This window comes from Pipistrellus hanaki (assembly GCF_964339955.1).
Source record: "Pipistrellus hanaki genome assembly, chromosome: 1".
In the NCBI taxonomy this organism is placed as follows: domain Eukaryota; kingdom Metazoa; phylum Chordata; class Mammalia; order Chiroptera; family Vespertilionidae; genus Pipistrellus; species Pipistrellus hanaki.
The window spans coordinates 161255945-161271186 of NC_140503.1; the positions used below are offsets into that span (position 1 = coordinate 161255945).

The window sequence follows — 15242 nt, forward strand, 5'->3', positions numbered from 1 at the left end:
GACCCACACTCAACCTTTCTCTATATTTAACTCCTCAAAAATGGAATGGTTTGAAAGGATTAGGACAGTTTATAGCTCAATATGTCTTTCCAAGGGCTTGATTTCCTAAGAGTGATTTATTTATGCAAAAGAGAATTGGGCTCAACTTGTACATTTTCCCACTAAAGCCATACAAAAACCAGTATTCAAAGGCTGCATACTATTAATTGCTGGCTGGATGGCAGACAGCACTGTAGAAAGACCAAAAGAGTGATTGTTCAACCTTTTTAGGATATAATCTCCTACCACCTTGGTGAAGGAGGAAATCAGTTTAAGAAATTAAAGCCTTAAGAACTTGCTGGTATGGTTTCTGAAGTTTGCAAGGGGCTTTTCTAAAAGATTGTTCAGAATTCCTGTTAAAAACAAAAAGATTATGTCAGCTTCTGTGAAAACTGCAGTAGAAACAAGACTGTTCTAAAGTGAAAGAGAAGGAGAGATGGGGTCTGCTCACTTAGGTATAGAACATTAATATGACCCCCCTCCCTAGGTAATTTAGAAGTGTTCTGTTTTCTTCATTCCCCAGCTTTCTGTTAAAATGGCAGAATGCAGATGCCAAGCTAATGGAACCCTAGAGATTCCAAAGTTTCTAGTTCTGTGTGTGCTCAAGCGCAGGGACAATTATCCTTCCTTTGTTCTTCAGATAATCATCAGAGTTTGAGGACCAACCACACACTTCTTCCTCATTATTTCACAGACCACTAGGAACTTCTTGCGTTCTTTGTTGTTGGACTCGCTTCAGGATTGCTGCTCTGTGTACAAGTGATATAGGGAGCCCACTCTTCTGTCTCCAAGCATGAATTCAGGCTTTTAATTCCTTATAGTATTGCTGAGACCAGTCAACAGTGGTTATTACAATTTTACTAAAAGATAAAGTAACTGAGGATAATCAAACAGAACAGGAAACTTTCAAATCAGTATCAGATGTCACTGCTCCTATAATTCATGGTCATACACTCTTTGTATAGCAACTTAATTGAGATACTAGAAGCCTGATGCACGAAATTCTTCATGCAAGAGTATGCCTGCCTTCCCCGAGCTGCTGGTCTTAGCTTCATCTGGAAGGTTGTCCAGTCTAATTAGTATATTAATGCTTTTATTATTATAGATAATTCATATGTATTTTAAAATTCATCCTTGCTAAGCATACCATCTAGTGGCTTTTTGTATATTCAGAGATATGCAGTCATCATCACTAACTGTCCTCCTTCCCCCTTCTTCCTGGTTTGCCACCTTGCTGCAGGGGCCTGCTCCCTCCCTTTTAGGTTTGAGTTCTCTAATGTTCTTCCAGGACTCTCCACTTTTCCTCTTCAGCCATCAATTCTCCCAACCTTTCTATCAAAGGAAGTCTTTTTTTTCTTTTTCTTTTTTCTTTTTTTCTTTTACAGTTCAGAGCAGTTTAGATCCCATTATCTCAACTTCCCTTTCAGACCAGGATAGATATTTGCATAAGTAAAAACGGCTATCTTTCTAAATCCCTTTTTTAGACTATGGAAGTGGTGATAATAACACACATTGTATGTATTTCTTTAAGCCCAGCGCCAGTCCTGGACATAATAGGTGTACTGCCAGGCCTGAATTTTACCATAGCATTTCTCTATGTCAGGCTTCATTTTCCTTTTAAATCAGCTCATCCTTGTATTTTTAGTTTTAATAGCTGTCATTTTCCCAGTCACTTGAAAGCTTAGTAAAGACTTTTCTTCCCTTATACCTGCAATTCTACCATCCAAATGGTGGATAATTCATGCTCCTTTCACCTCTGTCATGTCTCTGCAGCTGTTCTCTTATTTCCATTTCCAGCACTGTCACCCCAGATTAGACCCTCATTTGTTGCATTCTTTTTTAATTTTTCTTGTTTTTGTGTGTGTTTTTTTTGTTTTTTTTGTTTTTTTTTTGCAATTCCATTCTGTTTTACGCATTGCTTTCAAATGCAGTTTCTTTTTGTGCTATTCCAAATAGTATTTCTGCAGTACTTCAGAATTCTTAGAAATTTCTCATTGCCTACTGAATTAAAAACAGACTTCTACCTTAACATTCAAGATCTTCAAAACCTGCAATCTGCCTTTTTGCTTGTGCTTGCCTACTTTAACCCTCGGTTCCAACCAAACTGGTCTGTTCACCAATATTTTTGTGAAATGCTTTGCAGCTTCCCAGCATCGAGCTCTACTTCTCATGCTTCTGCCCGTGCATGGAATGTCCTCCTCCAGGCTGTGTGCCTTCTCTGCAATCTGTCCACTGGTCAGGACCTGTCTCAGGACACTGTGTCCTCAGTGCATTCTTTCCATACTCCCATCCTCTGCCAGTCACATGTATGTTCTGTCTCATTTGAATTCCTATAGCACTTCCTTTTTTAACAGGATTTGTTTTATTTGGGTATTGTCTAATCTGCTCTACTTAATGTAATTATCTTTGAGCAGGTGTCTTGTACTTTAGTTTTCCTGGATGCTGTCCACAGTGCCATTTATATAGTAGTAATGTTTGTAGTAATAACAACAATGGCATCTAACATTTATTAAGCACTAAACTATTTGTTGGACAATATTTTCATAAATTTTTATGAGTTAACATATTTAACCTTATACCTTTTAAAGGAGTTAACTATCTCCATATTGCAGATGGAGATGCAGACAAAGAGAGTTTAAGTAGTTGGAAAGAAGCAGAATTGGGATTTGAATCTCCAGGGTCAGAAGATTTATGAGCCCACACATATTCTTTTTTTTTTTTAAACCTATATATTTTTTTTAGTTTATTATTTTTTTATTTTATTTTTAAAATTTTATTTATTTTTTATAATATATTTTTTAATTAAATTATTATTTTTGTACATATACCAATGCCCCCCCCTTCCGTACATACCCTCCCTCCCCAGAGTTTTGTGTCCATTGGTTGTACTTATATGCATGTATACAAGTCCTTCGGTTGCTCTCTTATCTCCCCCAGATCTCCCCAACCTCCCCGCTGTAACTTGACAGTCTGCTTGTTGCTTTACTGTCTCTATATCTATCTTTTGGTTCTTCAGTTTATAATGTTCTTTATCATCCATAGATAAGTGAGGTCATGTGGTGTCTCTCTTTCATTGACTGGCTTGTTTCACTCAGCATGATGTTCTCCAATTCCATCCAGGTTGCTGCAAACGATGAGAATTTTTTTCTTTTTTATGGCTGCGTAATATTCCATTGTGTAAATGTACCATAGTTTTTTGATCCATTCATCTGCTGATGGGCACCTAGGCTGTTTCTAAATCCTAGCTATTGTAAATTGTGCTGCTATGAACATAGGGGTGATTGGAATTGAACCTGGGACCCTTCAGTCCCCAGGCCAGATGCTCTATCCACTGAGCCAAACCAGCGAGGTTGCCCACACATACTATATTCTTAACCTTACTGTCTTCTAGTAGGTACCTTGTAAATAATGACTTATACAAGAATGATATTTTCTTTGGTTTGAATATAAACACAGCAATTAGAAATAGTACAGAATAGCATTGTTACCCAAGCTCCTGAATGGCAGCTATTTATGCAACATTTTATCTGACTGTATTTAGTAGTGAATGTATAAATCATCTGCATACACATTGAAGTATTTTTAGAAGACTGTTTTAAATGAGAAACATTCCCTTATAAAGTGACTATAGCTACCAGGTAGATGGGTTAAGGAATTTTGATAAAAGTTTCTTGGTAGATGGTTTAGGATTGCTCCAAATAAGAAGCAGGTTGGAATTCTTTAAGCTCTTTCATGAGGCTATCTTGAGAGAGCTAAGTACCTTAAATGTTTTAAATATTATTCTATGGAAGTAAATTGTCCCCTTTTCCCCCTTTTTAAAAAAGCAAAGCCTGTGGTCAGCACCACTCCAGTGCGGATGTCAGTTCCACTTACACAGACTGTCAAACAAGTGAGTATCACATAACTTCTTTTCTCTGTATTTCCCAAACAATTTACTTTTATAATTGAAAGTTAAGATATTTTTAAAAAATTAAGCTTTTGCCAGTTTTATTAAAGAAAAATTTTGCCTGACTTACTTTTCACCAGTCTATTCTGGCATGCTTCTAATGATAGCAGAATCGCCTGGATCAGTGATAGCAGTGTGCATAGTCTTCACATGCTGTGCCCAGCTCAGTCACTGCCACTGTAGTGAGGACACCAGGCTTGGCCAACATGGCGTAGTGCTCTATTTCAGATTTCCTAAGGCTGGACAGTTGCTGGCGAGGGTGACCAGTTTTATTATACTTTGCTTGTCTGATCATTTTTAGAGGCTACTTGTACCCCAGCACGTACTTCCCAGTTTCCATAACAAGTTATAGCCTAGAGTTGATTGATTCCAGCCACTTTAAAAAATATATACATAGATATTTTATTGATTTCAAAGAGGAAGGGAGAGGGAGAAAGAGAAATATCACTGATGAAAAAGAATCATTGATCAGCTGCCTCCTGCATTCTCCCCACCAGTGATCGAGGCCACAATTTGGGCATGTGCCCTGACCAGGAATTAAACCTTAACCTCCTGGTTCATAGGTCGACACTCAATCATCAAGTCACACTGGCTGGGCAGCTTTTTAATCTTCTTTGTTGCTACCATCTTCCTGCCTTACCCGTGGGTGAAAGTTAAGATTTAAGTATAAGAGATGTATACTGAATTGGAAAATTATAAAATTTATCTTTGTAATTACTTGATCTTTTTTTAGGTTGTTCCAAAACCAATTAATCCAGCTTCACAAATCGTTACTACTAGCCAGCCACAGCAACGGCTCATCATGCCTGCCACCCCACTGCCACAGATCCAGCCAAACCTCACTAACCTGCCACCAGGAACGGTGCTGGCACCGGCTCCGGGGACGGGGAATGTGGGTTATGCAGTGCTTCCAGCTCAGTATGTCACTCAGGTATGAGGCAAAAATGAAGTCATTGCATTTCCTAAAGGATATTAGGTCTAAGATGTTTAGCATTGTCACATTCTGAAAATGACTCAAACCATCTAACTTAGTATTAAGATAGCTCTTTCCAAAATCTTGAAATGTTAATGAAAACTTCTGAGTTTATTTTTGTGTATTTTTAGCACTGAGAAATATAAAGCACAAGTCAAATATATAAGTCAGACAATTTGGAGCTGAGAGTAGGTTGATGAGAAGGTCATCTAAGGGTAGGTTGATGAGAAGGTCATCTAAGGTCATAAAAGGGTAATATGCTAATTAGACTGGATCAATGGGACATCCAACTTCCTTCCAGACAAAGCCATGGTGGCAGAGGCTGAGACAAAGGTAGTTAGGGGCAACCAGGCCGGCAGAGGATCAGTTAAGTGGTGGCCAGGTTGTCAGGGGAGCAGTTAGGGGACACCCAGGCCTGCAGGGGGCAGTTAGGGGGCAGCCAGACTGGCAGGGTGGCAGTTAGGGGGTGATCAAGCTGGCAAGCAGAGGCAGTTAGGGGCGATCAGGCAGGCAGGTGAGTGGTTAGGAGTCAGTGGTTCCGGATTGCAAGAGGGATGTCCGACTGCCGGTTTCGGCTCCATCCTGCAGTGGTAGTCAGACATCCCCTCGGGGGTCACGGATTGGAGAGGATGCAGGCCGGGCTGAGGGACACTAATTTTGTGCACCGGGCCTCTAGAACAGATAAAAGAGAAAAGATGAAGTTAAAAATTATCAGAGTCTGAATAAATTCAGAAAGGACTGTGACCCTAATAAAGTTCTTCTTCACCTATGAATATAATGTCACTGATTTATTCTTGGAAAATAGATTGTTAGATGGGTTTCAAGGTGACATGTCTTGAGTGATCTGTCCAGACTCATTTGGTCAATCTTTAAATCAAAGCCAAAGATTACCCAGTTGGCTGGCTTGGATTAGGAGTACTGCTTCTAGGAAGCAGAAGTTTTCTTTTTTCAGGTCAGAGTCAATCAGATTTGCTCGGTCGGTATTGTTCAGTGGTTGAGCATTGCCCCATGAACCAAGAGGTCACTGGTTCCTCATGCCAGGACACATGCTTTGGGCTTAATCCTCAGAAGGGGCTGTACAGGAGGCAGCCAGTCGATGTTTCTCTCTCGTCAAAGTCTCTCTCTATTCCTCTCCCTTCCTCTCTAAAATCAATAAAAACAATTTAAAAAGTTAAGAGTCAATCAAATTAGTACCATGTTCTAAGTTACTGAATTGTTGATTTATTTAGCTTGTAAGAGGAGAAATAGAAACCTATCTGTACTTTAATGAAATGTACTTTGGAGTATGGTATGTTGCTGCTAATTTTAAAATACCATTAATGTTCAATATTTTTATCATTAGCATATCTTTTATGTTTGAAATCAGTGTAAAATAGAAACTTAATTATTGTGCATGTATCTTCTCATTTTCTGTAACTTGCAATGTGATGAATGATCAATATAGTAAGTTTTATTTATAAGTAGATACATTGTATTTTTTTAGCCATTACACTAGATTACAGTACTTTTAGGGAATTTTCTAATTCTAATAAGATACTCCTCTATGAAAAATTTATTATATTTGTACCACGTTGTACTTTCAAATGTTCACTTTGTTTTTACCTCTAATATTAGTTTGGATCTTTAGAAAAGCTGCCTTGAGGTAATAGGTTTGCTTGAGATTTTTCATTCTATTTTTTCTTTTTTAATATCTAAATGAATTTGTGCTCCTCACTGATAATTATACCTGCGAATATTGTCCATTTTTGTAAATATGGTCTAAAATTATCTTTCTTTATTTGTAGCTACAGCAGTCTTCGTACGTGTCTATAGCAAGCAACTCTAACTTTACTGGTACATCAGGTGTCCAGACCCAGGCAAGGCTTCCATTCAATGGGTGAGTGTTTGGAAAATATGTAAGTTAAATTGTTAGATCAGGTTAAATACAGCATTAAATATATATATTTCAGAATACATTTATTTTATTTTTTCCCCCCTTAAAGCTATGTGAGATAGTCAAAAGAACTCCCATGTATCTTATTTGAGGGCCATCCCTTGAGATGCCTATTCTAATTTTGTCATAGCCAATTCTGTATCAGTACCAACCCAAGGGTTCCTCCTCTCCCCCAGAGGCCCTCCACCTCCACCATCATTCCCACACATTGTCTTGCCACCAAGTATGAATAATGGTATTTTTACTTCTCCCCTACAAACCAAGCTTTCTTCTCAGGATGAGTTTCCAGCTGAGTCTGGAGGCCTCTGGAGTTTTCCCAGACATGATGTCAAGGAGGTGAAGGGGGGTCTTGGTGATATGTGGGTGGACTTACTAAATTTTAAGAATCATGTATTTTTTAAAAAAAATTTTTATTGATTAAGGTATCACATATTTGTCCTCAACCCCCCCATTGCAACCCCCAACCCCTCCTCACTCATGCCCCTACCCCCCTGTTGTCCGTGACCACTGGTTAGGCTCATATGTATGCACAAAAGTCCTTTGGTTGATCTCTCCCTTTTATCCCCACCCTCCCTCTAAGGTCCAACAGTCTGACCCATGGCTCCTTATATCTGGGTCTGTTTTTGTTCATTTGTCTATGTTGTTCATCATTTCCCTTAGATGAGTGAAATCATGTCCTACTGGAAATATAAGAATTGAAAATAAGACAAGCAATAATGGTTATGCTGAAAGGCAAATGAATCAGTCTGTAATGAGTTTCTTTCTGGGCCAAGGAATAATGTATTTTATTTTTATGTATTAAATATATTAGTAGCACATCAAAAGGGAAAGAGAGAGAGAGAGAGAGAGAGAGAGAGAGAGAGAGAGAGAGAGAGAGAGAAATCCCAACTTTCTCTTTCTTGGATATACTAATTTTTCTACATGCTTTATTCTTTCTTTGTCCTCCCTCTTTTCTCCTTTTCCCACCTTGAATATATTTTTTAAAGGATATTGGTTTTTAAATTATGTTGGGTCCTTGCTTTTTTTTTTTTTTTAATCTGTTGTTTGTTGCCTTTGCAGTGTTGGGTGGAACTAGTCTACCCCTCCCTTCCCTCCAAATTCCAGCCCCACGCTCTTCTACTCAATATCTTTTGTAATTAAGTCTGAAAAGTTTTGGAATGATTTAAACTTTAGTTCTCTGAAGGAAGAGTATTTGTTGTGGAATGTTCTGTAGAAGTTATTAATAATGTCCTTTTTTTTTTTTTTTTTTTTTAGGATTTTTTATTGACTTTGAGGGAGAGAGGAAGGAAGAGAGAGAGAGAGAAATATCAATGTGAGAGTGCACACCCCTCTCCCCCGCTCCCCTTTGGGATCGAGCCTGAAACTTGGGCATGTGCCCAGATCAGGAATAAAACTGTCAACATTTTGGTGCGTGGGGATGATGCTAAACCAACTGAGCCACACCAGTCAGTTAATATCTCCCACCCCACCCCACTTCATATCTTGACTCTCTGCCTGTTTTCATTTTACAAGTTGCTTTTTAACTTAATGTGAATGGAACATCATAGCAAACTTTTATTAAAGACTAGAGCCTTGGTGCATGAAACTCATACACGGGTAGGATCCATAGGCCTGGCTGGCGATCGGGGCCTATCGGGGGGCCTTTCAGCTGCCTGCCAGACCTTCCTTCCCCGGCTGCCAGTTGCCAGTTGGGGCCTTTTTTCATTCTGCACTGCCCCTTGGTGGTCAGTGCTCATTATAGCAAGCATTCGAACTCCCAATCTCCCAGTCAAACTCCCAAGGGGACAATTTGCATGTTAGGCTTTTTATATATATGTAGATTTATACATTTGTTAAAGCTTTGTCTTAGGAGGAATTTACAGGTCGGGGACTTTACTAATTTCAATACTTTTAACTGATTAAAACGTATATCTTTTTTTGTGTGTCTGTATAGTATAATCCCATCAGAGTCTGCAAGTCGACCCAGAAAGCCCTGTAATTGTACAAAATCGCTGTGTTTGAAATTGTAAGTCTTTTTGCTACTGTTTCCTCATTCGATATACCCAAAAATGCTTTTAAAAATAAATGTAGTTAACTAAAATTTCTTTGTAGACCAATTCCATAAGTCTAAGTAATTTAAAGAAACAAACAAGTGTGAATGTTTGAGAGTATGATAGTGTGAAAATACTGTTTCATTCATTCAGAAAAAAATAATTGTAGGATCTTGACCATAGATGAGGCACAGGAGTAGGAGTTAGGGAAATAGCATCAGGAGAGAGACATATTCTCTGTCCTCATTAATAATAAATTTGATCTTATTTATGACCTTGGTCATTTGGTCTCTTGAATGAGGTGATACTCTGAGTAGTTTTAAAATTAATGGATGATTAATTTGCCTATTAGTACTGAACTAAGAGATTTGACATGAAACAATTACATGTGGGAGTTAGAATCCAAAGAAGCAAAGCAGTAGTTCAAGCAAGCAGGTTCCACTAACAATATAATTCTTATTTCTCCTTTTTTGTGATTTTGAAATAACTTACTTAGGGGGCATTCAAAATCATGTAGCTCTAGTGTTGACAGCTGTTATTACTGAAACTAAGCTTTTAAAGTAAAATTCTAGGAGCCAGTGATTTTAATTTTGAGCTTTATCATGTAGTTGATAATATATGTTAACACTAGGTAGCTGTGACTACATTTCTAAAATGTTTTTTCATGTATATAATGCTATTAAATCAGATAATTCATAGTTTCGTTTATTTTAACAATGACTTTTTAAATATAACTTACACCAACTTTTATATTCCAGATATTGTGATTGCTTTGCAAATGGTGAATTTTGCAACAACTGCAATTGTACTAATTGTTATAATAATTTGGAACATGAAAATGAAAGACAAAAGGCAATAAAGGTGATTATTTTTTATTTCATTTAACAAAAATTTAGTTTTCACCTGTTTTATGTGGAACTCTTTGTTTTACAAGGAAAATTAATTCCCCTTTGCAGTATTTAAATTTTAATTTCCTGTGATTTAACATCAGTCGGTATGTGCTCTGTTTTGATAGGCATGCCTTGACAGAAATCCAGAAGCTTTTAAGCCTAAAATAGGAAAAGGAAAGGAGGGAGAATCAGATCGACGTCACAGCAAAGGATGTAATTGCAAACGCTCAGGATGTCTTAAAAACTACTGTGAATGCTATGAGGTGAGATGCTGGCTGGGGAAAATAATGTAGCCATCTTTTGAAAATCACATTAGAAAGAGCATACTATAAAATTTCAATGGAAAATTGAGAGATTACTTTGCTATTGCAATTTGAAAATATGCATAGTTGGCCCAAAGGCCCTCATTTGAGGAAGACTTTCTGGCCCCCCAAGCAAGGCTGAGAGAGCAAAACAGGCCTACCTCGTTTTATTGCACCTAGCTTTACTGTGCTTCACAGATGTTGAGGGTTTTGTGGTGGTTTTTTTTTGTTTTTTGTTTTTTTTTTTACAAATTAAAGGCAAAACAGTCCACAAGAAAAAGATTATAACTGGCTTGCAGTGGTCTGGAACCAAATTTGGAATATCTGTAAGGTATGCCTGTGCCTTAGTTTTGTCATCACAGCTTGGGATCTCATTAGCTGCTTTACCAGTTGATAACTTCTTGATCACTATACACGAAAGTATGCAAGTCAGAGCACCAGTTTATTGATTGTCAATAAAAATAACATCAGAGTGGATTGGAAACTCTATAGTGGTTCTCAGCTGAAGGTCAGTACTACCTAGTCTGTCCCCGTGGGCTTTTTGGAATATATATAGGTACAAAATAGCCTGCATTTCAGGGTATAGTCCTGAAAATAAAGATTTATTTTGACCAAGTGTCAATAGTGCACTGTTGAAGAACACTACTCTATGGAAAAGTAAATCACGTTAAGAAGTTTGCTTTGTTAACATAAAAACAGGAAAGGAGGAATGTAAAATATTGCTGAAAAAAGTTATAGGTCATTGTGAAGTGATTGCATCTGTTTTTACTCTTCATCACCCACTCAACTGGCTGTTTTTATTTATGAATCAGGAATCTTTTTTTTTTTTTTTTTATCCTCAACCAAGGATATGTTTTTATTGACTTTTATAGAAAGAGGAAGGGAGGAAGGAAGGGAGAGATGAGGGGGAGGGGAAACGTCCATCCATTACCTCCCACATATTCCCCAATGGGATGGAGCCACCATTTTTCGGTGCATGGGAAGACACTCCAACCAAATGAGCCACCCAGCCAGGACCCAGGCATCTTTTCTGAAGAATGTAATTGAAACTCTTCTTTGATAGATGCCATGTAAACCATCCTCCTGCTTCAGAGAAAGTACTATATAGTTTATTATTTTTCTTTTCAAAGGTTAAATACAAGAATCAAATCATGCCAAGATTAGTTTCTCTTTCCCTTCCCTCCATTCTTTTCTCCCTCCCTCCCTTTATTTATTTATTTTTTTTCTTTGTTAGAGAGAGTGAGAAACATAAATATGAAAGAGAAACATTGATTGGTTGCCTCCTGTTTGTGCCTCCACTGGGGATCGAACCAACAGCTTAGGTATATGCCCTGCCCAAGAATTGATCCTGCAAACTTTTGGTGTCTTGGACGATGCTCCAACCAACCCAGCCATCTGGCCAGGTCTGTAATTGGTTTCTTGGTGCACCTGAAACTCTTTAATAGGAATCTTTGGATACACACACATACACACACACATATGTATTTTACTGTTTTTTAAAGAGAGGAAAGGAAAGGGACAGAGAGTTAGAAACATCGATGAGAGAGAAACATTGATCAGCTGCCTCCTGCACAACCCCACTGAGGATGTGTGCCTGCAACCAACGTACATGCCCTTGACTGGAATCGAACCTGGGATCCTTCAGTCCGCAGGCCGATGCTTTGAGCTAAACCGGTTTCGGCACATCTGGTATATTTTTATACTTTCAAATTTCACTATATTTTTAGTTTTGGCAGAAGGCCTTGCACTTGGTCGGGTAATACCACCAAGATTGCACTCTCCCCTAATAAGGTTTGCTATATTCCAAGAGTATGCAAGATTTGTGTACTGCTCTGGACAGTGTGGTTCACTTGGTGAGCACTGTCCCATGCAACCAAAGGTCACTGGTTTGACTTCTGATCAGGGCACATGCCTGGGTTTTGGGCTTGATCTCTAATAGGGGGCATGCAGGGGGCAGACGATTGATGATTCTCTCTCATCATTGATATCTATCTCCTCAACTTCCTCTTTCTCTAAAAATCAATTTAAAAAACATAGATTTTTTTAAAAAAGGTTTGTGTACTGAATTCCTCATTTATGCATTGCGTAGGTCAAAAATATCACTCAGGAAATATAGGAAAGTAAATTTTGTTAGTCCTAAAACCAGTGTGAGTGAAAATAGCATATAATCAAGATTGTTTTTTAAAGTCTCTTAAAATCTTGAGTCCAACAAGCCAGATTTTCATTTGGTGTTGGAAGAGATTGACTTTTTAAATTTTATTTTATGTTTTTATTGATATTAGAGAGAAACATCAATGATGAGAGAGAATCATTGATTCGCTGCCTCCCACTGTGGATCAAGTCCACAACACAGGCATTGTGTCCTGACTGGGAATCGAACTGTGACCTCCTGGTTCATGGTTCAAAGTTTAGCCACTGGGCCACACTGGCTGGGCTTGACTCTATTATTTGTTGTTTGAACACCAAATAGGCTTCTGCTAGTAAACTATATCATATAAAAATTATCTTGAATATGTAAAATTGTAAGCCATAAAACCAAGTCCACAAAAGAGAGAAAATGGAAATTGATGTAAAGCTAGGTCAGAAAGACAAAGAAACACTTATGTTGGTGTGTCAGTGAACAATCAATACATGCTATTCTGACAGATATGAACTAATCATTTAATTGAATTGTTTAGCAAATCTGTGAATCAATCAAAGTAGAAAAGGCAATAGACTGGTTGAAATATGTTAGAAGAGAGAAAGCTTCCCTATCCTATATACTGAAAGCGTAATATGCTAAGTGTCCGACTGTTCTTTCCACCATTCCACCAGTTGCTGTGATTCCACCAGGGGGCAGATGCTCTGACCTGTAGGTTAGCTTGTTGCTGGGGTCTGGTCGATCAGGACTGGGTGAGATGGGCCACACATGCCCTGGAGCCCTCTCACAGTCTCTCCCCGGCTGGTTGGCCGGTCCCCATTGGCCCCAATTGGGACTAGGAGAGACAGTCCCAATTGGCCCTATTTGCCAGCCAGGCCAAGGGAATTCACCAGTGCATGAATTTGTGCACCGGGCCTCTAGTCTATTACAGTGAAACTTGAAGCCTGGTGCACAAAATTTGTGCGTGGAGGAGGGTCCCTTAGCCCGGCCTGCACCCTCTCCAATCGAACTCCTCAGGCATCCCTCTCGCAATCCAGGACTGCTGGCTCCTAATCGCTCACTTGCCTGCTGGCCTGATCGTCCCTAACTGTCCCCCCTGCCAGCCTGATCGCCCTTAGCTGCTCTCCCCTGCTGGCATGATCACCCTAACTGCCCTCCCCTGCCTGCCTAATCACTCCTAACTGCCCTTCCCTGCTGGCCTGATTGCCCCTAACCACTTCGGCCTCAGCCCCCGCCTCTGTGGCTTTGTCCCAAAGGAAGGCAGGATGACTGGAAGATGTATAGTTTCCCAGCCTAATTAGCATATTACTCTTTTATTAGTATAGATCCTTGACATTCAGGACATTAATTTTTTGTCCTGAATGACTAAGAAATAGAAAAACTTGGAATCCATTAAACTTTGACTAGCAGTGGCTGACACTATGAATTAGCTGCGATGTCTGACAGTTTGTGTTGAATTATTAGTCTTTTGAATTGAATTGTTTTCTGCAATTGGTCTGCATCTAGATATCATTTATATTCCTTTCACAGAGCTTGTTGATAGAATGATTGATTGTCCACATTACTTAAATGGTTGTACCTTTTCTTGTGACCTTTTTATTCTATCTTCCCTTTTTTTTTTTTTTAACCCAAAATAAGTTGAATTAGCAAAGCCAGATGGCTGCCTTATCATTCTAATTTCTCCCTCCTGAATTCCTTTAAGTATTAGTACCTTTCTTAAGGTTCTCAAAATGAAAACCCAATCCAAATGTACCTTATTGGTATGTCTATGCCCCTATCCCTACAGAGATTTTATTTCTTCATCATTAGATACTTCATCCCAGACTGGCCCATAGTAACCCAATTAACTCAAAATTTATATCAATTTTTTTTTCCTTTGGTAAATGGAATTTATTAGTGTGTTGTAAGAAAGAAGCAGGATAAATGTTCATAGTATGATCTGTTTATCATGCTATGTATTATGGAGAAAATTTGATATTTAAATTGACATGGGTTCACTGAAGAAAATGCAGCCAATAAAATACTTAAATTTACTAGGAGTCTGCAAAATGTAAATTAAAGAACAGTAAGATTTCATTTTATTTTCCTCCAATCAGATTGGTAAATATTAAAAGGAGCAATAATATACGTTGTTGAAGGGAATGTAAGAAAGTCTTTTTTCATACATTTGTGATGAGGTATGGTATCATAGCTTTTTGAAAGAACAATCTGTCCATATCTATTAAAATTAAAATATATGTACCCTTTTACCAGTGAGTCCAAGTCTAGAAATCTATCCATCAACATAAGAAACATTCAAATGCCCTCATAGGTTTGCTCAGTGAATAAAGCCTCAGCCTGCAGACTCAAGGGTACCAGGTTTGATTCCGGTCAAGGGCATGTACCTTGGTTGTGGGCACATACCCTTTAGGGAGTGTGCAGGAGGCAGCTGATCGATGTTTCTCTCTCAGCAGTGTTTCTAACTCTCTATCCCTCTCTCTTCCTCTCTGTAAAAAAATCAGTAAAATGTATTTTAAGAAACATTCAAACCTCTGAAGAATTTTTGTGAGTTTATTCAAGTCAAACTGTCAACTATGCCAGGGAGCAAAATCTCAACAGATTGAGATTTAATGCTTCAGAGAATGGCAGGTTTTTGTTTGTTTGTTTTTTACCTTATTTTATACATTACAATTAAAAGAGAAGATGTAAGTGAAATTCATTGGTGATAAATTAGGGAGGCTAGAGAAAGCAAAACTGGGAAAACCTCTGGGATTGGATAGAAAGTAAAATGATAGCCGAAACCGGTTTGGCTCAATGGATAGAGCGTCAGCTTGGGGATTGAAGGGTCCCGGGTTCGATTCCGGTCAAGGGCATGTACCTTGGTTGCGGGCAAATCCCCAGTAGGGGGTGTGCAAGAGGCAGCTGATCGATGACTCTCTCTCATCCATGTTTCTAACTATCTCTCTCCGTTCCTCTCTGTACAAAATCAATAAAATATATTTAAAAAAAA

The 15242-nt window shown here is 38.5% G+C and overlaps 1 protein-coding gene across 9 annotated transcripts in view; it reads left to right on the forward strand.

Annotated features, from left to right (window-relative positions):
- LIN54 (lin-54 DREAM MuvB core complex component) overlaps positions 1-15242 on the forward strand; it is a 58427-nt gene that overhangs the window by 36975 nt on the left and 6210 nt on the right. For all 9 annotated transcript variants that reach the window (XM_084882675.1, XM_084882680.1, XM_084882673.1 and 6 more), the window contains 6 exons: positions 3864-3928; positions 4719-4916; positions 6743-6834; positions 8825-8896; positions 9680-9782; positions 9937-10074. In XM_084882675.1, the coding sequence (XP_084738801.1) occupies positions 3864-3928; positions 4719-4916; positions 6743-6834; positions 8825-8896; positions 9680-9782; positions 9937-10074 (668 nt within the window). The remainder of the gene's footprint in view (positions 1-3863; positions 3929-4718; positions 4917-6742; positions 6835-8824; positions 8897-9679; positions 9783-9936; positions 10075-15242) is intronic.